The sequence below is a fragment of the Clavelina lepadiformis genome, chromosome 1 (genome assembly GCF_947623445.1).
Source record: "Clavelina lepadiformis chromosome 1, kaClaLepa1.1, whole genome shotgun sequence".
Taxonomy (NCBI): Eukaryota; Metazoa; Chordata; class Ascidiacea; order Aplousobranchia; family Clavelinidae; genus Clavelina; species Clavelina lepadiformis.
In genome coordinates, this window is record NC_135240.1 from 22,545,558 (window position 1) to 22,569,566 (window position 24,009).

At 36.0% G+C, this 24,009-nt stretch overlaps 3 protein-coding genes across 5 annotated transcripts; 2 read left to right on the top strand and 1 right to left on the bottom strand.

The window, feature by feature from the left end:
* The first annotated feature begins 3,671 nt into the window (after window positions 1-3,671).
* LOC143469512 (uncharacterized) lies at window positions 3,672-11,518 on the top strand. Of its 3 annotated transcripts, none has more exons than XM_076967253.1 (16): window positions 3,672-4,392; window positions 5,561-5,733; window positions 6,342-6,435; window positions 6,624-6,727; window positions 6,966-7,053; window positions 7,200-7,406; window positions 7,633-7,758; window positions 8,379-8,498; window positions 8,627-8,764; window positions 8,839-9,050; window positions 9,369-9,600; window positions 9,715-9,891; window positions 10,216-10,341; window positions 10,419-10,528; window positions 10,726-10,860; window positions 11,103-11,518. In XM_076967253.1, the coding sequence occupies exons 1-15, from the start codon at window positions 4,341-4,343 to the stop codon at window positions 10,843-10,845; spliced, it is 2,079 nt and encodes a 692-aa protein (XP_076823368.1). In that variant the 5' UTR covers window positions 3,672-4,340; the 3' UTR covers window positions 10,846-10,860; window positions 11,103-11,518. The 3 variants fall into 3 exon arrangements, with proteins under 3 accessions (XP_076823368.1, XP_076823358.1, XP_076823375.1); XM_076967243.1 differs by having other exon boundaries at window positions 3,673-4,392; window positions 11,130-11,518; XM_076967260.1 differs by having other exon boundaries at window positions 3,673-4,392; window positions 10,216-10,308; window positions 11,130-11,518.
* Window positions 11,519-12,595: 1,077 nt separating this feature from the next.
* Window positions 12,596-20,789, bottom strand: LOC143462924 (sodium/bile acid cotransporter 7-A-like). Its single transcript, XM_076961242.1, has 9 exons — window positions 20,279-20,789; window positions 19,195-19,359; window positions 17,577-17,683; window positions 17,354-17,466; window positions 17,076-17,226; window positions 16,825-16,908; window positions 14,154-14,319; window positions 13,777-13,905; window positions 12,596-13,610 (listed from the first exon to the last, which is right to left on the bottom strand). Exons 2-9 carry the CDS (start codon window positions 19,352-19,354, stop codon window positions 13,438-13,440), a joined length of 1,083 nt encoding a protein of 360 aa, XP_076817357.1. The 5' UTR covers window positions 19,355-19,359; window positions 20,279-20,789; the 3' UTR covers window positions 12,596-13,437.
* LOC143462936 (uncharacterized) lies at window positions 20,372-23,748 on the top strand. Its single transcript, XM_076961253.1, has 3 exons — window positions 20,372-20,477; window positions 21,656-21,761; window positions 21,948-23,748. The coding sequence occupies exon 3, from the start codon at window positions 22,554-22,556 to the stop codon at window positions 23,625-23,627; it is 1,074 nt and encodes a 357-aa protein (XP_076817368.1). The 5' UTR covers window positions 20,372-20,477; window positions 21,656-21,761; window positions 21,948-22,553; the 3' UTR covers window positions 23,628-23,748.
* Window positions 23,749-24,009: the final 261 nt, after the last annotated feature.

Consider the following 24,009-nt stretch of genomic DNA (forward strand, 5'->3'; position numbering starts at 1 on the left):
AGCACTCGACGGAAGCAAAGGACTGGATAAAAATAAGAGAAGACAAAAATTTCACTAATGTTTGGAAAAGCCCGTTCATCAATGTAATTGCGCTTTAAAAGTATAATGTTAAGATACTTTGGTAGAACTCATGAAAACAAAGTAGGCCTACAGTACGTATTTGGAACATAAAATTGGCTCAATGTAATATTCTGAAACTTCTGCGGATTCATGTCACACGGGACAATAAAAGTATTCAAACAACTAAATCTTCTTTGGGAGTTAAATTGAGCATTTAAAAAGTCCGTTGAAAGAAGAAATTGAGCAAATTTTAAGTTATAATATTTCTCCAGCATAAACGGTATATCTTCGGTAGCCTGTATGATTTGTACCAACTTTTTGTTATTCAATTTCTCCTTTACTCCATGGAAATACGAAAATATAGCCTATGTATACCAGCTTTGCCCACCTTAATGCTTTAGTAGACCAAAAATGGTGTCACTTTTTCAATGACAGCTGCACACTAAATAACTTATATTACACATTATAAGATTTTACACAATTTTGGTGAAAAACGAAAATCAAACTTAAGCAAACTTTAGATCATGCAATATTTCGTACTTACTATAACAAAAAAGTGACGCTTTTCCGAGGGCCTAAGTGACGCTTTTCCAAATGGCGCTTTCCATATAGTGCTATTCTTGCTTGACACTATTCCGCAATTGTAATGTCCAACTAGAACTAATCCCGAATTTTTTTCACTCTCCATTTGAAGTAAAAAGTAACACAAAAAACTCCGAATACTGTAACAAAAATCTTTTTGGCGTTAATGACACAATACCAATGCTTATTTTCCTTAAAGATCAAAAGGGAAAAAAGGAGGTAAATACAAACCTAAAAATTTGCAAACTTCATATAGTGTGATAAAGACTTTTGAGATCCGAAGAAATGTTCAAATGGATTCTGGTCAGTCGTGATAATGTTGTATAAATTAACTGGCTCGGGATTTTGAAGGTTTGTTGTCGTGACAGAATTTTAAATTTCTATCATTCAGGATTTCGTTCAAACAAGATTGAAATATATCGGACTTGTGTGTTTCGGAATTGTGTAGCGCGGGGAATGAGGCAGAGCCGAGCTGCTACATGTACAAAAAGCAGCTGCAGTGTTGTATTTATGGGCTTTGAGATGAGATATATTGGCAGAGAATGACATTATAAAGGCTCTACGCTTTAGTTTTAATCCTCTTTCCCAAACAATCATTTATCAAAATTCGGACTTTTGTCTTTTGATAATCGCAAAATTGAAATTTAGATAAAGTAGCTGTGTACTGTATACATGACGGGCTTTTGACGATATCTAGTTAAACTCAGCTAAGTTCAAAAAGGCCATCACTGAGTCAATATGGTTAAACTGAGCAAGGGCCAATGCATGTAGCTCGTTCAGACATTAATCACGAACTCCACTTGAGAAAGATGGAATTATTTCTCCATTTGGAATGCGGAGGTGAGTTCGTTTTGAGAAAGTGAGTGATTATTAATGGCAAACTGATAAAGTTTTATTTGAACTCAGATAACTGAAAAGCTTTTCGACATTGTCCTCCACAAGTAAGTAAATCGTTTTGCACTCAAAACAAATATTTGGACAAATTTTGCAACTGATTTATTCTTGACTTGACATGCACCACGACTTGTACTCGGAAGCTTAACTTAGCTTTTGCATTTACTTTTAGAAGCTGATGTCAAGTGCGATAAAACAGGGCCGAGACATGGCCGGAAGCCGTAAACGCTTCTTGTTCTTACCACAAAAGCGTTTCAGCTGTTCTTTTCGCCAAGATTTACGTTCTGTAATATTTTAACCGTGTGCTAACTCTTTTGCACCTGCTAGATCTTGCTGATAGACAGGACAAAAAATAAATCCCAGAGTAAATTAAGCGTGGCACCTTCGCCTTATGGCAGCTTGTCAGCAGTATTTAGATTAGATATCGTCGTAATATACATCCGTTATATATTTCCCACTAACCAAACAAGGCATATTTCTTGCAGATTACCTGTTCTCAATCTGTGTTTGAGGTTCGTTTGTAAGCTACGGTATTAAGTCAGGTATTTTTTCACACAAAAACACAGTAGAGAGGAAAATAACCGTCAATGTTATACGCCACGTTATGACGTAGTGTGCGGTTGGCGAGAGCTGATATCGCAACTGACGACAAACATATTTCAGTTTGAAAGACATTAAATCAGGCGCTCAACGTATAGGAACCTGACAGAAGCTAAACAACTCTAGGCAGCTGCTATAACTTTATGAGACAGTTGAGGATATGAGGTTGTGAATGTTACGAAATAAAATAAACTTTCCTATAAGGAGGTTTTGTTTTGAGCAGTTTTCACAGCAAAATGCTGTTACAGGGATTTTATGTAGAGAAATGGGAATTCGCTAGACTTTAGAAAAACTCATTTTCGTACAAATGTATGTTATGACTAAAACATGACTTTTCGTAATGAAACATGTTTGTGACTGAGCACGCTGAACTGTAATGTGGTTCAACTTGTTAAAAGCGTTAGCACAGCAGAGTGTAGTCTGTGTTGCCATCATGCATATACTAACAAATTATACTTATTTACACTGTCGTAATATTGGTCGAGTCTTGTATTGACTTTCTGTTGTGCCAGCTGTTGCACTACAATTTTATGGTATATCCGTGAAAGCTTCTATTTGGTATATCTAATAAAAGCTTCTCTGTTATTGCGATTGCGAAATTTTTATCCTAACTTGGCACGGACCATTTAGCGGGAGGAGTAGAACGATAGTTGATGCTTGCTTGTACATGAATTTTTGCGGTTACGGCTTAGACATTGTTGCAATATTTTAATTCGCCTCATTTCTTTATTGCCGGCGATTACCTCAGGGAATTTACTCGATGCACTGAGAGGTGTTGGATTTACTTCATTAGTCGTTATTTTAAGTTACATTCGCCGCTTTTCGTCAATTTATTAAATCAGTGTTATTAGTTAAAGAGGCAATTAAGCTGTCGAGTCAAAAGTGCGTGATCTTCAGACTCAGCTGTGGGCTGTTTGCGAGTGGGTTTATCTCGTTGAAAACAAGATGGCTTCAAAACTACGTTATTATCATTGAAGTAAAAAATTTTATGTCGAAGCTCATGCTATCCATCTTGTAGGTTGTGCTTCGATTGTGAATTATTCGATAAATACTTGGGCAGAGTTTGATAATGCCTCTTTTCATCTTATCAAATGCGATTAAAATTGTCAACAAATATTTCCTGTCAGACATAACAAAGTGTTTTGTTTTCGTACATTTTTGGGATCAACGGCTTTTGGTTCGAACAGACAAAGAAAAAAGTTCCCATCCGGTTATAATGAGATAAGTGATGTTATCGGTTTCATATCCAAACTTTTCAAAGGGTTTGGGAACTATTCAGCGAGCTGGGCCCCTTTCCAGGGTTATACAATGAACAAGATGAATTCCGAAAATAACGCGCCACGTTTTATCCAACCGATGTCGTTAACGACAAAAGCGTGTTTGTTTTGTTACATGCGTTAAAGTCATTGTCCGCGACACAAAACAGTCAAAGTGGTTGTTTGGGTGGATTGGCACTTTGCTAGACCAACTTAAACCCGTTTGATGCGCATAGCGGTCTGACGAGAACAGGAGACTGAGGAGAGTAAATAAGTGTTTAATTTAACTAAATAGTGCAGGTTAACTACCAACCGGTTTGCAATGTCGAACAAGTGGACAAGGAGTGTGACAAGTTATGGTAGACAGATTTAGTCGCACTAATCTTAGTTACGCCCTGCACGTGTATGATTTCATGTCCTGCTTAAAAGTCAGGCCGAGATCGTGCAGTGGTAAATTAAAGCTATCTGTAAAGTTGCCTTTCAGCAGAAACACGAGTTTAACGACCTCCTAATATTTGATCTCTGGTCCAAACAATCCATTAGCAACGCCCTGTGAATTCATGACTAGCCAAGAAAGCTGTGGTCAAGTGGTCAGTTTTGCGGACAAAGTTGTAGTTTTCAGTTGAAGTGTAAAAACCACACGTAGTTTAATACTTTTCTACAGTATTTCGTAGTCGTACAAATAAAGGTTTTGCACCGAGTTGTGAGTTAGAAGTAAACTTGTTGTTTAGTCAGCATATCTGTCAACACCATTTGATTTATTTCATGGTCTTGGCGCAACGGTTACAATTTCTAGTGATGATTCAATAAAGGGAGATTATTTGAATTGCTTTCCTTCCGCTTTTATTTGGATATTTTGTTTATTATTTCAGGGAGGATATTACTAAATTTCCAAGTGACCCTGTAAAAGTCGGAAAACGTAAAACATTTTGTGGATGTTGAACCACCATGCAAACTTTGCTGAAACTTCTGCTTTGTGCCTTACTTTTCCTACAACAAGGTAACTTTGAACATATTACAAAGGCTGTGTTTTGTTTTTTGGTTTCATAAACGATATCACTCCGACTGTGTTAATTGGTGGGAAACTTGATGAAGCTAGTATTCGAATGCTGCCTATCGGAATTGTTTTGTGACGCACCACCGTACGTAAATAGGAATTGTGAAAGGTGTAAATGTGATATCTACATGTAGCTGAAAACTTGTTACGAGGAATTACTGATCGCTACCTTAGGTGTGATCGATCTTATGGGTAAAGAGAAAATAACATATCTTTACGTGAGGTTCTCCGAGTTTCATACGTCTATCTTACTCTCATAAGTAACAAGTCGCCGAATATTGGAGGAAATTGGATATCGTAAATGTTTATTGTTTTAATTATGTATCAGTTAGATTGTAACAAGTTCAAAGGCGTGATTCAATTTATAGTGGGAGGATAAACGCCTAAAATAACACTGACTCAAACATTGAGAGCGTCTATATGAAGAAATCGTCCTAGTTTTCTCTGAATCGTTGCGTATACAGTCTTAAACTGGTCTTTCTTGAGAATAAACCTAAAAAACTTCACCTTTAATCTTTATGGTGGTAAAAAGTAAGTTGGGCAATTCGATATAATTGGTCGGGTGGTATGGTGAAGCCTGTGGTCATTCAAGTCTTTTAATGGAGCAATTTAACGGTTTACAATGCCCAGTCGCCGATGGAAATCATTGTCGTTGGTGTTTTTATTGATTTCAACGATGTCACGCAGCGATAATGAAATTGTCGTCTTGGCAACGCAATAAACCAGACTAAAAAGCTGTTTTTAAATCGGTAATAATGCGGTTCGACGTGGTTTGATGCAGTCGCTTGCGATTAACGTGTTGAATTTAAAATCGTTTGATAGCGATTTACACCTAAGTGCTTTAAAAATTAGAGATTGCCTGAAGTCAACTTCTGTCACTTTCATTAATTGGGATGAGATTTTGACAGATTGATTTCCTTTGATACCTGTGTTAAAGTGAATTTCCGATACGGTATATTTATTTGCCTATAGATAGCCTATTAGCCTAGGATATAGTATTCACTAAATGATTGTTCTACCCATTTATATTTGACTTATATAAGCCAAAAATAAGAGATTTATAGTAAAAGGCCAATAAGAGATTTCTAAAAACCTTGAGCGTCTTTGGCAGTTTCCTCACAATTTCTTGCAAACGTAACCATCACCGTCCCTGAAGAAATAGTAGTCCTGACAAGAGGAGTCACCGCAGTTGTGCATGGACTCGACAATGAAGGAGTCCTTGAAGTATATCATAACAACGAAGAAAGACCCCTCACGGGTCAAATAATAACACAAATTGATCGGGTAATTATATTGTGTGATGATGCGGTGGAGGCGAATTAACATTTACATTTAACAATTACAATTATAGTTACATTTAACAATGAAAGGCGTAATTTTTGACCTTAAACGCGATTTTATTGGGTCCCCATTACCTAAAGCTTATGCCTTAAAACTCCTATCTAAATAGAATTTTCACCACAAGATCAAAGCAATGTATAAAGTTCTATTCATTTCAAACTTTCAAAAATACCGTCACACCAATCACCATATATTTTAGTTTTGTCACAATACTATTTCATGTGTGGTTGATAATTTAATTAATTAATGGAATTATTTCGTTGGTGGTACATCTACGTGGGTCGTGGTTAAAGTTCATTCATAATCCCGTTTGAAAAGTACCATAGATCTAATCTAAATTAAAGTCAACATTATATGCGACTCATTCAATATCGCAAGCCGTTTGCAAATGAACACAATGAATTGTGAGCTGTGCAAGCTGTTTTCAAACGTGCGGATTTGAGATTTCACGGTTACGCCGATTGTCCGAACGACTTTATTAATATTAGGACAAAAGCAGAAATTCTTATCGGTCGTGCGTTTTACCTCTCAATCGACTTGTTATATTCCAGGACCATAAAGAAAAAGAAGCAAAATTGGTATTCGACTGTGGATATTTCACTCAAATAGGAAATTATAGCTTTAAAATACGAGACGGCCTCACACGTAAGTAAGGCATTTCTATTGTTCATCATTCCAACACAGTGGTGACAGTGATATATATACAAACTATATGCCATGTATAGCCTACTTGTCACAACATTATTATGAAGACATTAAACTCTTACACGTATTTGCCAGTACTATATAGCGGGAGATCATGATTTGTGAAAGGCGATTTTTTGACTTTTTAGACAAAATTTTGAATGTTCGAGTGCCGCTCGTATCTGCCCTCAGAGTACCTGAAATTGAACTGAAACTGAAAAACGAGCACGAAGCGTCTACGACGGATGTAAAGGTATCGCTCGTGTTGTATTGTTTTCCTACATATTATTTTGAATTGCTATACAGTGCTGAACATTACGACCGCGCAAAATACGTTTCATGTGATAAACAAATACGGTAGTTTTATTATGACGCATTTGTTTTAAGCTAAATAATTAAAAGCACCCTAGAGGTAGAGCTATACATAAAGCGTGACCTATGCTGTGGTTATTGTGAATACAGTGTTAAACATTAACACGGTTTATCTTCAGGTATCGGTCATGTCGCAAAGTGACATATGTAAATCAGACGTCGTATCTCAGTATCCAACACAACTCAATTTGATGCGAGATAACACAGGTATGCTACCGTTTGCTGTCCTATACAGTATATGAAAGAAAAATGCTACCAAGAAAACTACTAAGAATATTTGTAATATTTTACAAATATCCCCATCTACTGCAACATTGTTTAACATAATCTATATTTATTGTTTTGTTTTTCAGTAATCATGTCAACTCGAACTGTTGTTTTTCCACCAAGTTCGACAATTTTTTCTTGCCATGATTTCACGCAACCCGGAAATTATAAGGTCCAGTTACGAATGACGCACCGAGGGAATGACGTTATCGTTCGTGAAAGCAACGTCATGCAAGTTCACTGGAGCAGCGAATATTCTTTGAAACTTCCAAAAAAGATTCTCTCTTGCTCAGGTAATTGTTACAAAACAGATTTGTTGTGGGGCTGTGGGTTGTGATGTAAAAAACATCAAAACTAAACATGGACATTTTCCAATGAAGTTGAAAATCTGTGTTCGCACGTTCATAATGATCCACTTTTCGAAACAGTGACGTACAACATCTCCCATGTCTTTTCTAGAATATTCTGAATCCATTTCCACTGCTATACTCGTCATAATTTAAATCATGTTGGTTTAAGGTAAAGGAATCAGGATCAAAGTGATGCGTCCTCCTTGTGTACCTTCTGATGACATCATCCAAGCGGTAGCAAAGTACAATAACGGTTCCTATCGAGTCTTAACGAACGCTACGTTAGGAACATCAGGTACAGTACAAGACATTTCCTCCCAGGTATTTTGCTCTGCTGTCTTTTATATCATGCAGGCATTTATGTCGGCGCGTGTTTGCATGATAAACCCGGTTTAAGCCAGATTAAACTTGAAAAATGTGGGTGAAAAGCTCTTTAAAATAAGACCGCATAAATCAGCGCCAAGATAGACCATAATTGCAAAATAAACAACAAGTTTTGATGGCTAGGCAAGATTACGGCAAAGGAGCAACCGTTTTGGCGAGAGGTTATCAGTTTCTTTTAAAACGCAATTTCACAACTCGACATTACACGGCTAAATCGTAATTTTTGGACTGCAAGGATTTTAGGCTCGAGTCTATTGTTGTAGTCGGCAAACACAAAACCTGGCATGTTAGCAAATAATAAAAGTATGCAAACCGGTGGGATGATATTTGTTTAATAAATTGTGGTTACACGCAAAGCCATCACACAGCATGTGGTATGTGGGATATTACGGCGGTCTTCTACCTAAACGCTATCACATTTAATATATTATAGCCTAGTTATCTCTTACGTCTAATCCATGTGGACTACAACATGGCATGCCACCATGCTCACAATCAGCTTAAAAAAATTTTCGTTATTGTTTTTTTAAGATCACGTGACCATACCTTGTCACCATTTTTCTGAACTTGACTCGCCAGGTGTATGTTTTCGGTACGTGACGTCACAATTTATCACCCGAACAGTTTGTCGACAGATGAAGAAAGATACACGTAAGAATATTTTCAACACGCTAACGTTATTTTAAACTCAAAGAAGCATGCTGCTTTGATCATGCAAACTATTTTTAAACCGTTTTTTTTTCATTTGATGTTTAATTGATGTTGATGGTATTTTGTAGGGTTCGATGTTAAGGGCAATTGGTCCGGATGGTCTTATTGGAATACCTGTGCCCGGCCATGCACGTCACCGGTTCATCGTCGGACCAGATCATGTAATAGCCCCCGTCCAAGAGGACGCGGTGCCAAGTGTTCAAAGGGTGCGTGCTTGTATGCCAACCTACATAGTTAGGTTGGATGGTAAAGTTTATCTAATCAAAATTATTCTGTTTAGAACCCACGTCACATATCCAGTATGATATACAGAGAACTGGAAATAAAAGTGACTGTCCAGTAGATGCTGTTGCTGAGATTTCCAACGATCCGAGCTCAAAGTGCTTGTGCCGTTGTCAAGTTTCTAACTGCAGCTGTCTGACCCCGGAATCGCCTCAAAAATGCATCTTGACCTCTCCTATATCCGGAGAATTTAAGCACTCAAATGAAATGGTGAGTACGTTTTTGCTAACATGTCTGTATCCTTTCGTTTATGTATGATTTTCTGATTTCGATTTTAATTATGATTTTTAACATTAGCTGTAGCCTATCAGAGATATACAAGTATACGTAAAAGCGTTTTTTTCTTGTTTTGAATATTTTATAATGTATATTGTAACTTGTACTATTCCGTAGTTATAAGTTATTTTATTCTGGTGGTAAGCATTATTTTGTTTTCGTTATTTTCGTACAAAAGTAAACGTGATTCTAAAAAAAGCCGGCAAAAAATTCCATAATTTGCTGACTTCTAAATTTTAATTTGCTGACTAGATATGGAAGCTATATACGTCATCTGAATACGTTATACGTGTTGACGTCATCGACATACAAACTCGATTTGGTGAAGTGATTACTGTCAGGGATGGAGGTGAACCTGTTTATCTCACAAACCAAAACAAGAAGGTGATATCGTGGTCAAATACGGTCACTCTTCGCTACGTGCGGTCAACGCATAGCCCAGTAACTAACTCCTGCGGATTTATTCTTGCCTATGAAGCCATACGTAAGATTTTTTTATTGTATTGCAGTTGAATAGCAGGATCAATGTCAAAGCCTTTCTACGCAACTTGTCGTAGTTGGTACTATAAGAAGCTATTGATGTCCCGTTTTCCTTCAGATAAATCGCAAGTGACGACCACAAGCGACCCCGTATCAAAACATGTTCCCGCCCCGAAGACGCCACCATCGCTCATGAGTAATCCGGTATTGTTGGGAAGTGTCGGAGCATGTGTTCTTATCATCATCATTGTTGCCATGGTATCGATCCTCAAATGTAGAAAGCAACGTGCTCAAGGTGACCAACGTACCTACTTAATCTTCTTGAAAAAAAAACGCTGCTTTTAACATTTGCTGTTTTCAAACTTGTACAGAAGTCTTTGATGCAGATTTTGTAGATTTAGAGCTGACACGCTTAGACGCTGTTTTTGACTGTAGAGGCACGTTTTGTCATTGGCACTAGTCTTGCTAATGCATGATAAGTGCTCGCGTTAAAAAGAATGTGTGGCTTCCAATCAAATTTCTATTAATTAATTATTAATCGTATATCGCACCATTAATTATACACAAAATGATACAGTATGAAGAGACCACCCATATTTTATGAATTTGTGTACTGTAGGTAAGAATTTCAGAAAAGAGGAAGCATGCTTGGAGCAGAGACTCACTACGCCACCTGACGGAAAAAGTTCCAGTAATATCGACACCGAATCAGGTACCTTACCCAACACTTCTAGCAGTTTGCACGGTAAGTATAAATGAATTCAAACGATTCGCAGTTTATTTTTAAGTACCCAAATGCAACTTTAAAAATTTTTCTCCTAGAACGTCCAACACCACTTGGAGAAAGTTCACGCTGTGATATAGAGCTTCCAGTGACACCCAAACCAGGAGTTGCTTATTATTTGGCGCAACGCCAGCTTCAGCTGATGAAAGTGAGTTGCATCTCATGACATACGCTCTTCTTCAATGAAATAGAGTTTTATTCCCGTTGTATCAACTTAATTGTTGTCATTGGTTAAAACCAATTTTAGTTTGTCGCAAGCAGATTTATTGGTAGGCTTTAGAATGAAAATAACCTACTATCAATCTTTTTATATTAGCTTTTTTATATATTTTGCTTTGACATCAGAAAGAAGGAAAAGAAAATTCATCACAAACTTACTCTGCGATTTGCATGAACGACGACACAATAAGAGAACAGGAAACATTGCTTTTCGGAAATTTAAGCAAAAAACGTGAAACCACTTGACAGTTTATAGCCTAGGTGAGAGCGTGCTGTTTTAATTTCTGATAACAAGATTAAATTTTTAAAATGTACACAAATTTAATCTGTTTAGGGAGGTTTTATCGAAAAGGTTAAATAATATTCTAATTGTCATTTGTCTATTCAATTAGTTCTAAAGATATTACCAAATAATCTGCTTTCTAAAATGTAGTCATAAACATTGGTAACGTAATCTTATTAATGTTAAGCATACCACTAAAGTAAAATGCTATTATGTTAAGGTTCCAATTTCTTGTTATTTCACGTAGGTCTGGATACCGCAGGAAGTTAAAGGTGTATTTTCCATACCTCGAACGGTGATCGTTAGGACTTGATTTATGAGTTTATTGTCCGTTGGTGGTACCAGCTTTTTGAACTCAACATTTGCAATTTTCATAGATTTTATTTTATATTTCATTAAATTCTGTTTTATCTTTTTTGTTTATACTGCCTGTAAGTTATTCGTTATTGTAAACTTCTGCTGTCTAACTGTGTAATATTTCAACATCTTAATATTTATTGCTTTAAATGACCAACGTGTTTGCTCAATTGTATACTTTTTAAACATAATTGATGTTATTTAGTTAGTTCAAAAATTGATCAGGCTATTAGAACGTTTCGCAGAATGGAGATCACACACGCCTTTCATTTTACAGTAGATATGTTGTGCTATTTGAAAGTAATATTTAGTCAGGCTGAGTCAGTTTAACGAAAAAACGGCGAATAGCCTAGTTGTTCGATAAGCAATTGAGTCCAAGTTTAAGAACCAAACATACTCTAAAAGTTATAACATACGTACGTCCACTCTCACAAAACTCCCAAAAACATAAAAAGGCTGCAAGATCAATGTGTGTGGAAATTTTTATACTTAACCGAACCAGTGTCTATAAACTCGTTTGTTTTGATAATTTTTTGAAATGGTTGGACGGCCACATCCAATTCTGACAACGCCTTTTGGAATTGGCAATGACGTCTTATCACGTGATTAAATATTTTTGTCACGTTATAATAGTATAGTATTCCCTAGGAAGCTTTTCTCTTGTTTTGGTCACGTGATTACTTGGGATTCCCAATGGGAAAATACCTATTTTTATTTCTTGCACATAAATCAGGTGATTTTCTTTCCCACGGTCATGTGACCGAATACGTTACAAACGACATATTCGTGCTAGTTGAAAAATGTTCAATGAGCTTGTGTACGTGCTCGTAACCTAGGCTAGACGTTTTTCGCTTAATTTGATTATATGCACAGTACATTATTTGCACAGCCGACATATTACGAGAATTTGCAACCAAGTCACGACTCACCAGCAGCCTTCTTTACAAAAAAATGGAATAATACGCTTGGCGATTGACTTAAAGGATATGGCTACAACGAGAATCGTACTCGCAACCTACGACATATACATGCTGCAGGAATCCAACTACCGTGACGCTGGCAGATTTTTTCTCGTGTTGAAGCAAAACGACATCTTAAGGCAGCTTACTTCCTTCCTGCAAATCAGTGCTTGTCTTTGCTCCAAGGTCGACCAACCGCGTAGTTTGTAGGGAAAGCAGTCAACAAAGATCATGTTTACTTTTTTATCCTTATCTTTTGTTATCCTGCGCCGAATTCAATCTTAGTAAGACAAGTAAAAATCCCTGAGACTGGAATTGGATCTCGACAATTTTCAAAATTGTGTGTAAGACAGCTTCAGATAAATTAATCTATTAGCGCATTATTTCGTAATAAACAGAAAATATATTGTTTTTATTCAAAAACACATGTATTTCCTTCCATTTAAACACAATGCAAATAAACACGTTCAACAAACATACAAGTGCTTTGAGTTTCCTACATTTCAGCAATTACATCTACATTTTAAAGCATAGCATAATGTTCGATGGGCTTCAATGGCTCGCATTAAACTGCTGTAGTTAATTATGACGCTACATTACTACTTTTGGCAAAATCCAACTACAAAGTACACTTCATGCGAAACATTTTAAAAATACCATAGAAAAGGCTTGAGACAGTGCACAGAAAAAAAGACCCAAAAATTTATACTTGACATATGGAATATAAGTCGAACTGTCGTTATCAACTATAAACGATATGGGCTTTGACCTACAAAAGATTACTCGAGCACCATTCTTGTTAAAGACACTAATACGAAGTGCACAGGACATTTAAAATAAATAGAAAGATAATTTCTGTATAAAATACAACAAAGAGCTTCACTTATGCATTACAAATACACACTACTAAAAGCTACAAAATAAGCAAACAAATGTCTTTGAATAAATAGTCTAACGAGCTTCACACACACACACAACTATTACAACAGCCTGGCGCAATAATATACGCTTGGTACACATAAGTTCCCTGCCATGGAATACAGGAAACCAAATTTTGGATTGACTGCCTTAACTTGGAATTGTACGCAGTATGGTTCGATGCATAGACGGCAGTGCTGGTATGATAGATGGATGGTTAGGAAACGGGGTTAGCAACTGGTTAGGAACAACGGGGTAAATAAATATTATATATGTGATATTCTGAATACTAAAACATTTCACAACTGAAACATAAATCTGTCAGGCCGACGGCGGTAACTCTGAAGTTTTTATTGCTCTCTGCATCCATCCTCTGACAGTCTGCATGATGCAACCTCCGAGCAACATCTGAGTCGGATGATATATCAGGAGAGGGATCGTGATCAAGGAGAGAGACTCGTTGCCCATATAAATTATCTTTATCATGGGAATTCCTGGACACATAATTACAAAAGAAACACTTCTAGTAAATGAACTGTGAATGTAAACAAATGCCTATCAGATTCAAAATGCACACTTAGAATTTAAATATGCACAAGATACTGACACTCAATTAACCAAATTTGTTATAAAAGTCAATAAATATATTAGAATACAGACCCAGTGTAAGGGATTTGTGAGTGGAACAAAACATAGCGCAGACGGTATCCTTGGGACGAAATCCAAAACATTTCACTCGGGTTGTGATGAGAAATACAAGGGTGATTAGAAAGATTTGAACACAAAACACTAAAAAAGACATAAGAATGCAAATGCGACAACAATCTCTGCCCCAGTCAAAAAGTATTAACTTGTAAGTAAATTGATAAGTTTATACATAGAATGAATAGACCTTGTAAAATAAATCTATTAAAAATGCAAATAGGACATACGTATAACAACAGAGTTTTATCTCAGAATTAAACTTTATAAATTTATTGAAATATCACAGCAGAAAAATATGTGCTGCTCTTTTTAAGCATAAAAAGATGTTTTACCTGTTCCAGCTACTGCTATTAGACTGAATTTGTCTATATTTAATTCTTTGTTTGAAAATGTGTCACAAAATGTGGTGTAAATAATGGTCAACAAAATGAAGCTCCCAATTGTTCCAAAAGGAGGTTTCACTTTCTCTAACCAGTCATAGATAAACTGGCGTAATATCTGCATTCAACAAAAGCTATTGTAAGTAATTGGTCAAAAAAATTACCAACACATAAAAGTGATGACTCTATGATTAAGGGGCACTATTTAAAAAAATAAAAAACACAGGTGAATAATATCATACTTCGAACAATGTTTAGAACAGCTTTCAGGTAATAGACAATAATGACAAAATATTACACTAACCGACACATATTTTTGTGCCAAGAAAGTTTCAACGGTTTTAGGATACTTTTATGTCACTGAATCCGAAAATAGCATTGGTTTTTCCGAGTTGGCTCTAGTCTTTTGAGATATTCCATATTTTTGTTTTAAAAAAGTAAAGTAAAGCTAAAATTGCACAAATTCTTACAGTGGCACTCTCTTTATGTTACAGCTTGTATGATACTGTATCTATCTTTATAAGCATGTGCATATAGTAGTCTTTTATTTTTGATGTAATATCATGGAAGACTGCAAATTTTACCACAAAAAGCCTTTTGTATGCAAGCCAGGTTTTAAGATAAAAATCTTAGAAAATAAGGCAATATCAACAATACCAAAAACACAAATTTTTGTAGATGCAGATTGTTTCAAAACACAAACATTGCTTTTAGTATTGATCAAAATACATTTTGTAAACCGTTAAAGCACAATAATCAATCGCACATTACAACAAAAACTAGTCAATGTTTACAACTTTTCTTTTGTAAGTCTTCCTAGAATGTGATGTGCCTGAGTCACATTGGAGGCTCCAAGAGTAGTCTGCCATCATGTGGGCATCGCACCTGCCCCGTTACCACTCTTCCATAATTTTAATGTCCTGGTGGAATCTTTCTCCATGCTCATTACTTAGATCACCAAGGATTGCAGGAAAACGATCTAAGTGGTTGAAAAGACAATGAACCTTGATACGCGTCTTCAAACCTAAATATTTGAACTTGCAAAGAATGCCTTCCACCATCTCCTGGTAATTTTCTGCTTTTCGATTTCCGAGAAAGTTCTGTGTGACTAAGACAAACGATTGCCAAGCAGTACTCTCCGTCTGCCATAGATTTCACAAAACATGGAACTTTTATGAGATTGCGGATCTGAGGGCCATCAAAAATGCCTGCCTTCAACTTTTCCATAGTCAAAGAAGGAAATGCTTTGCAAATATAGTTGAAGCAATCCCCAGTTACAGGCAAGGCTTTCACAAACTACTTCATTAAACCAAGTTTAATATGCATCGGTGGAATAATGATTTTCTCTCTGGTAACTAAAGGCTAATTGTCGATGTTAGTTTCACCAACTTTTATGGAATCTCTAGAAAGCCACCTTTTTTGCATCTAGTGATCATCACGTGCTCAACTGTCCCACAAGCAGATGAAACATGGATATTTTGTACAACTGCTTTGCTAGGCAGGCAAAAAATTTAACATTTTCAAGTCTATACAGATTAACCATTGGTGAGTGCCATAGGTCAGTTTCTGTAATACCATTTTGATGGTGTTGTAGTCTTCCTTTAGTTTTGTTGAGTGGCCAAGGGGAAGAGACGCATACTTGTTACCGTTATGTAGCAATACATATTTTAAGCTTTTTTTTCAGACTGTTTATGAATAAATGCCACTCTTGAGGTTTATATTGTGGCACTCCAAACAGTAGAAGCTCTTTGATGTATTTGCAGAAAACAAGTTCTTCTTGTTTGCTAAAATACGGAAGTAATTCTATTTCTCTGGTACAATAGAATGTCATTGAAGCTCCACTTTTAAGGAAGATTTTTCTGTGAGTCGAGATGCCAAAATTTCTGCTGCTTCTTTGGATAAGTTGAGATCCCTGACAAGATCACTAAGTTCCTCATATCTCTTAAATCCAAACTTTAGTTACTTGAGTACGAGTTCAAATAAGAATCATGATATTCCTTTCTCTAGCTATAGAGCTATTAGACTTTGGCAAAAAAATTATCTAGTCTCTCAAAATATAGCTACAAAATAAAATACTGGCGTGATCTAATATGATGTACCGTAGCTGTAGGGAGTACAGTAGCCTACATGCGATAAGCATCACAAAGAAACCATAGCTATCATAAAGATAAACCCGCTGTTGCTCTCCCATCACCTGCTTGGTAACAGCTTGGTAGTGCCTAATGCGCAGTTAGCTGAAAGCTGAAAGCTGAATAAATCGCTTGTAAACTGAAGATGTACGATACAACAACATACATATCACTAACTATCATGTGATATGGAAAATGGAGTCTAGAACATGTTAAATCTCAAAACCGTTTTCAACATTGTACTACCGACGTAATGGGATGTTACAACGAAACATAAACATACTAAATTGTTACCTGGTGGGAAATAAGGAATGAATATTAACTATCAGACATTTCTAATATGTCTGCGAATGATATATAATGATATCTTAAAAAATAGAACCAATTCGAAGTAACGGATGTCATTTTCAGACCCAGCGGCCCAACGTTACCCTAGAACCGTTAAACTATCTTTGGCACTTGAAAAAATTTTTTGTTGGCTAGTCTTATTTTACCTGTCCACAGAGGATAGGAACTACCACAGTCACAAACAAGCTCAAAAAAATATCAATAAAAGGAACACTTGAAGATGATCCCAGCTAAAAGAATAAAAAAATATAAAAAACAATTTTTTTTCATCACATAACTCATTAACTTGAAAACAGAAGTTTATATGCTGTAGTGCCAATCATACACCAATTATTTATAATAGACATAGTGTTACATATCAGAACTGGGGAAATATTGCCTATTATTTTTCACTCACAAATATAAATACTAAAATCGGTGAAACAACAATTCCAAGGAAACTTCCAAAAGCTGAATTAAAAATGGCTGCGGCATCATTTCCTCCAACTGTCTTGGTGAAAATAACAGCTGATGAGACTGGCGGAGGCATGCAGCTCACGACTTGCAATCTGCAAAATAAACGCCGAGGCTTGGTGGAAAATATCTAATAAACAGTTACCAAGATCTTTATATATCAATAGATGACGATCTAGTACCATACATAAAATAAATGAATAAAAAGCAACTAAACGTTACCCCTGCAGCAAGTACACGTTGATAGCAGTTTTTGACAAAAATTGAAGTAGCGTCCACATAAAACAAGGAGTGAATAACAGGGTGAAGGATTGAATGAAGACGTGAAGTTGTAACTACAATTAAAACCAAGATCAGTAATCATTAGTTTCGGTCTTTCCTCTTTTAGATCTCAAACACCTGCCAATACTTTTAATGCATTACAACACTACATGTAAACACTGACCTGCATTAAAGCTTTTTTTAGTTCTTCTGTTTTCAGCGAAAGGCCACTGAATAAGAATATTGTGGACACCGCAATATATTTGATTGTGAACTCTGGTTTTAAAGGACCTATATCAAATAAGCAGTGAGAAAATAAAGTAGAGCACAAGTTTTCAGCGACTTAAATGGGCATCATGGAACTAGCACGAGTTCAACACATTCATTTGCATTACAAATTCAATAATGTTGTTTGTGAACATTAACGTTTTCAGATGTTGTAAGTACAGTCTATTTTGCTTTAGCCACCCACTTTGGTCACGGCTGATTTGTCCGAATTAAGCAGAGAAATGAACTTGTTTTAAATTAACAAAAAATATATAGCAAAGGGCTAATGCTTATTTATTCTAACACGAAGTAAAAGGGTGTTCTGTGTTAGGAAGGTGATGAAAACGTCCAGAAAAGCAACATTTAGGCCTGGTAAAAAATCATTTATTTGCAATAAAAACATTTAAATTTTAAAATTTACACATAAAGCAAAAAATTGAAAATATTAAAATAGCTAATAAAATATTGACGAGTATTTATTAAATGTTCATCAACAGGCGATGATGAAGACTCATCAAAACTTGAATAATGTAGGATATGTCTCACTATAGATATAAATATATTTAAATCTGAAATGTTTTAAGATTTCAGGAGAACATATGTATAACATACTACCTAGCCTACGTACCTGGACATATAGTAAAAATTTCTATGCTATTACCTATCTCGTATCTACAATATTCTACATAACTTATTAATGCATATACTGGTACTCATCATAATGCAGCTAAATTTGAGTATTATCGTAGTTTTCAGTAAAAAGCTGATGACACTCAAAAGTTTCAAAAGAAAGACTACCAATATCGAAAAGTGTGACTAGGACTTAAGTGTAATTATAGTAGTTTTTGAGAGTAGCATTACATCTGGATCACAGATTCTAGTAAATGATGAAGGCTATTCCTTTTAAATTGAGTTTTACCATTGTAAAGTTTGATTTATATCTCAGAGTTAAAGCAATTCTGATTTCAACATTGCATAATTAATTATGTACATATATGACATAATATATCTATATTTCAATTAAACTCTCAAGATAAACAAACCACCAAAACATGTCAGTATCAATATGAAAACATTTTTCAATTAGCAACCACAACCCATATGGTTAAGAATACAAAATTTAACTTCTTATTTCATTGATAAACTAAAAACGTTGTTTAAATAATAGCTATGCTGTATGATTCCAGTGCCGTATTTGCATTCAAAGTGGCAAAAATTTAACATGTTTTTTTGTAAAGCAGCGCACATCACAGGGAAATGGAAACAACTTCCAGCAGAATAGAGTGTTAAAGCCACAAGTAAATCTTAATGTCACCATTTTCCATAGAACTACTTGAGACTATCCCATCTTATTATCATTTAATAACTCCGAAATTGACTTGGCTTATAGGCCTATAAAGCAGTGACGGTCGTATAGTATAGTGTTTGCCATTAAATGTGCAGAGCAAAAATAACCATGTTAACTATTACAGTGAGTTATAGCACAAGTTGTATATTTATATGGCATAAGTTTGTTCACAATTCACAACTATTACCTCCTTTGGCCCCAAATCCGGGGTTAGCACGTGCTAACAAGATAACAGTGATAATTCCCAATATAAACCAGTTCTTGAGAAGCTTATCACGAATGTTACCAACAAGGCTGGATGCTCCCCCCATTTCTCTTGACACAGATCTTTCCTTGATCCACAACATTAAATCTGTTAGGAATCGTAAAATATGTAAATGTAAAAAAATCCACATAACATCTGTACCTGCCTAGGTAGCATTTTATACATATCCTGGTAAGCAGAGTCGCTTTACTTGAGTGAAGTACTTAACTCGAATATCGATTTTGTGGTATTTGAGTACTATAATTTCCTAGTACTTGATTATTTTTTAAAAAACTCGGGTTGGTATCGTACTTGTTTATGAATTTTTATAGAAAGTTGTTATTGCATATTAATCTTTCAGGTCTAGTACACAGAAGTGCACAACTACAGGATGCCTTTGAATACTAGACCCCATAAGGTACTCAAATTATTACGTCATTTGGTTGTGCACTTCTGCACTAGACTCGTTTGTTTTTACTCTATTACCTTTTCATTATTTTTACTGTGTTAAAAAATTGTAACAAACGAATTAAAGAATTATTCAGTAACTTTATATAATAATGAAGTACTCGAGTAGCCTAACTATGCTGAGTACTTGCCACCTGGCCTGATACTTGTACTCTGTTTTTTTAACCTAAGTACTTGTATTCGAGTAGTATAATTATTACTTGTATACAGCTCTGCTCGTACGATTCTACCAGCTAAGTTCCTGGTGTGCAAATAACCAAAGCTTTCATACAATACATTTTTATCCTCAAAAACAGTTAAACAATATTCTAAATAGGGCCTATACAGTTTTATGCAACGCGTCACGTTGCATCACGACGTCTTGAAAACCCATGAGTGGTACCACAATTACGCTTTAGGTAAGCCTAGCGCTCTTAACATAAAGTTATGGATATGGGTATACCGCAAGCATTACGCAAGTTACAGTGGCAAGAAAAATTTGACGCCAAATGGAAAAATGTTTGATAAAAGATTGTTGAACGGAATGGGCTAATCCATCAATATTCCTATGCATACTAACTTTTAGGAAAGTGCGATATCAATCAAATGCTTTGTATTGTAGTTGCTTGTCAGCTTGTTCCTTTCCTGAGGCCTACTGCTTCCGAGATTTTGTCATTTTCGTAAAACGGCGCGGCTACGGTTGTCGTTAGAAACGCTAAAACCAACCACGTTGACATGTCAAACCGGTTCATGACGTCATGAAAAGCGTCCGAAAGAAGGTGAGTTGAAGATGCTAGTTTTATCGCGTATACATTTCCATTTTTATTGCTTATTATTAGAAGCAGCATAGTATTCTCTTTTATACAAATTCTTTCGTAACTTACAAGCAACAAATTTAGATATACGATATGGCGTTTCTCATGTAATAGTATCTTTTTTATAGCATCCATAGTTAGCAAAATAAGCTAGCCAAAAATATGCAGAAATCGTTTTAATAGTTGTAAAGATTTAAAGTTTATGTTAAGGCGTTAGTTGAAGATTTTTGAAAGGTTTCATCCAAAAAGAATTACACATACATGTAAACATGATTTGACTTTTCACAACTTAGGCGTCACCCCTGTTTTGTTCAATCAACTTCCCATACTTTTGCCTATAGCTAGGTCATGAGGCGATGATGGCGCTAAAGGGCAAACCATTGCACTGTTTGCATTATTGATTCTTGGGGTTATATCCTTGCAAGTAACTATAAAAATTCACTGTTTAAACAAAATTAAGGTCTTTTTATATCAAGTTAAGTCAAATTGCTATTGTAACGAATGATAGCACATATTCACTTGTTTTTGAATAATATATTGTAATAGGCTAAGTATTAGCCTACCTATTGCATTGTGGAAACATAAATTTTATCAACCATGTTTTGTAATTGCAAGTTTATTTCTGGGTATTGAAATAACGTTTCAGCATGGATATGCCTCAAGCTCTGCTCCACGATAATAAAATTGACCATTTGACCAACGGCTGCAACTGTTTGGTATGGACCAGAATGCTTAGGGTTTTTATTGGTTAACACTTAGCTTAACTGTCTTGTACAGTACGTGCTAGGTTTGGTATTTAGTCTACCGTGCAAAAGTTGCAAAAAGTGTGGGCCTACCGTCTGCAAAAGTGTTAACATATTTTGCAAGTATTGTAGAGCGATAGGTGAGTATTGGCGTTTAAATCAATCAAAGTATTTCGTCACAATCTCAAATGGGTTGAATACTAGCTTCCTCTCTCCGTCTGTTTGTTGGTGATCTTTTTGTATTTTTTTGGTTGCATCTTGTGTGTACCTACTATAGTTAAATTAAAGTTGTTTAGTTAAACCTGTTAAGGCTTTGCTATTAATCAAACAGATAGTGTTTAGTTTAACAAATTTGTTGGGCCCAATTGTATTTTGCTAGCAAGAAATCTTTTGCATTAGTTATTTTTGGCCGGTGGTTGCTTGTGCAATGCTAACCAACAAAAATTGATGGCAATGCTTCGTCGGTACATTCCTTACAACGACTTTAACTTATCCTGGAGCTCAGGTAAGTGATAGATATAAAATTTATATTTAAGGCAAATAATGTAAGGTCTAATAAGCTTGGAAACAACTATACTATACAGACAATTGACCTTCTTTTATTCACTTTATCAGACATAAATTATTTAAAAGGTTAGCTCCGGTATTTGAACGTGTCACACAAGATTTTATCTTGTCTTTTGTCTTTTAGAGCAACGTTACCTGAGTTTCCGCAAAGTGACCTTCTAGAGCGCAAAAAATGTTTTTGTAACAGCCTACCAAAGATATGGAAAGCATAATACCGAAAAAATTCAATACATACGTACGATAACTCCGAAAGTACGACACAAAGCGCTTATAATATGTTCCACTTACAAGCACGGAAAGATGACGTTGAACTGCTTTCATTTTGCTCGTGTTTATAGTCATTTTTGACATAGATAGTACAGGTATTTGTTTCTAAACTAAAATAGATTATTTCCGACTTGTCAATGTTGTGCATAGCGCTAAGAAAGAATATCAAAATTATGTTTTGAGTAGAAAATAAGGGCCAAGTACTTTTCACTTTTTCCGTAGAGGCCAGAAAGAGTTAAAAGTTGGTTTTACAGGAATGAGAACAGGTTATTTAAATCAACTAAGCTCTATGATATGTCGAAATTTAATCAATACTCATTGACAAACATGATATATGCTTTAATCTTTGCCAAAAGTGGTATACTGTATGAGTAGCTGTGTGCTATGAATGACATACAGTAGCTCACAAAATTTTCTTTTATAGGTGAAATGCTTCCGACTTGACTGTAGAATTAATTGGGTTATGTCGAATAATACCACCCATACCTTCGAGTATCTTAGCTCAGAATGGATTGCATATCAAATATTTTCGGCGCTGATATTTATGATATCGTTGTACATATGCCTATCGTGTCTTCTACGCGAGCGGTTTGCAAGCAGAGCTCTCAACGCTTTTCAGCAGACACGCTCCAGAACGACAAATGTTTCAGCTTTAAGTGAAGAGAACAATATTTCATCAGTGTATTCTGTCGCAGCAAATTCTACCAATGCATCCGGTGTGCTCCGCGCGACTAACGCCTCATCTAAGCAGCCGCCTGCAAACGATAACAGTTTTGGCAATAGAAATCCTCCTCGTATTCGACTACTTTTCGTAACTGCGCTTGTGTTTATGGTTATAAGATGTTCGGTTGCACTTTTCGAAGTGCACCTTGGTTGGAAATATAGCGTGGCTTGCCGGGTGTGTTTTTTTGTAATTATTTTCTCTTACGGTTTCAGCAACGCCGCGACTTATATGCTGTTTTGGGAAAGACAAAGACGTTTCTACGCTCATCCAGCGATGCGGCGGTCTTTGCGGTCAAAATACCTCATAAACCTTAGCTGGAGTGCGTTCGCCCTCATAATAATTGCTCTGACATGCAACATTTTAACATTTGCTCTCACCAGCAATCACTTCGCATCTTCTACCGGATGCGAACGCATCGACCTCGGAATCCCCTTCTGGCTGAAAGCTGTTCTTCTCTCCATTTGGACCATCCTTCACCAGATTATCCTCGTGGTTCTCATGGTGTATCCACTTGTTCGATATTACTCTGCCTCTGGAATCGTGATGCCCAGGAACGCAAGAAACATCATGCCGGTGATAAAGCGTCTAGCCACCGCCACAGTTATCTGCATACTTTCGGACATAACGGTAACAATTCTGGCCTCATTCACGAGCCAACCTTTTATGTCCCACCTCTTGTACAACGTGAACTTGGTGGTAAATGTCGTTTGTGCGGTGATGACTTTCGGGGATTGGAAATTGAGGCTAAATGCATTTGTCTACTTTTGGAAACGAAAGGAAAACATCCCTTCCATTCGCCAAACGGAACTGTAATTAACCCATAAACACGCTTCCAAAAATAATTTTACGAGCCTAATCTTATATCCTGCAAATATACGATGTACTTGATCGGATATTAAATTAGCCAACATGATCGACCTCCTGCTTGGTTTGTGGTGTGAAATATAAAAATTTGTCGTTGATTGGAAAATTCATTTATCAACGATCGCCCATGCCATGTTGTTAATCACCGTAGATGCTTTCAGATAGTTCAAGATACGTAAAGCCAGGGTGAAATAAGGCGTGAGCTTAATTTTTTCGTGGTGGGTTAAGTGGCCCCCGTTGGCAGCTTGCATTTACAATTCGTGGGCACTCAGTTTTGTGACTTAATATACATGGAAACAAAGTTTAATTAGTCTTGTTTTTTAATGAATGG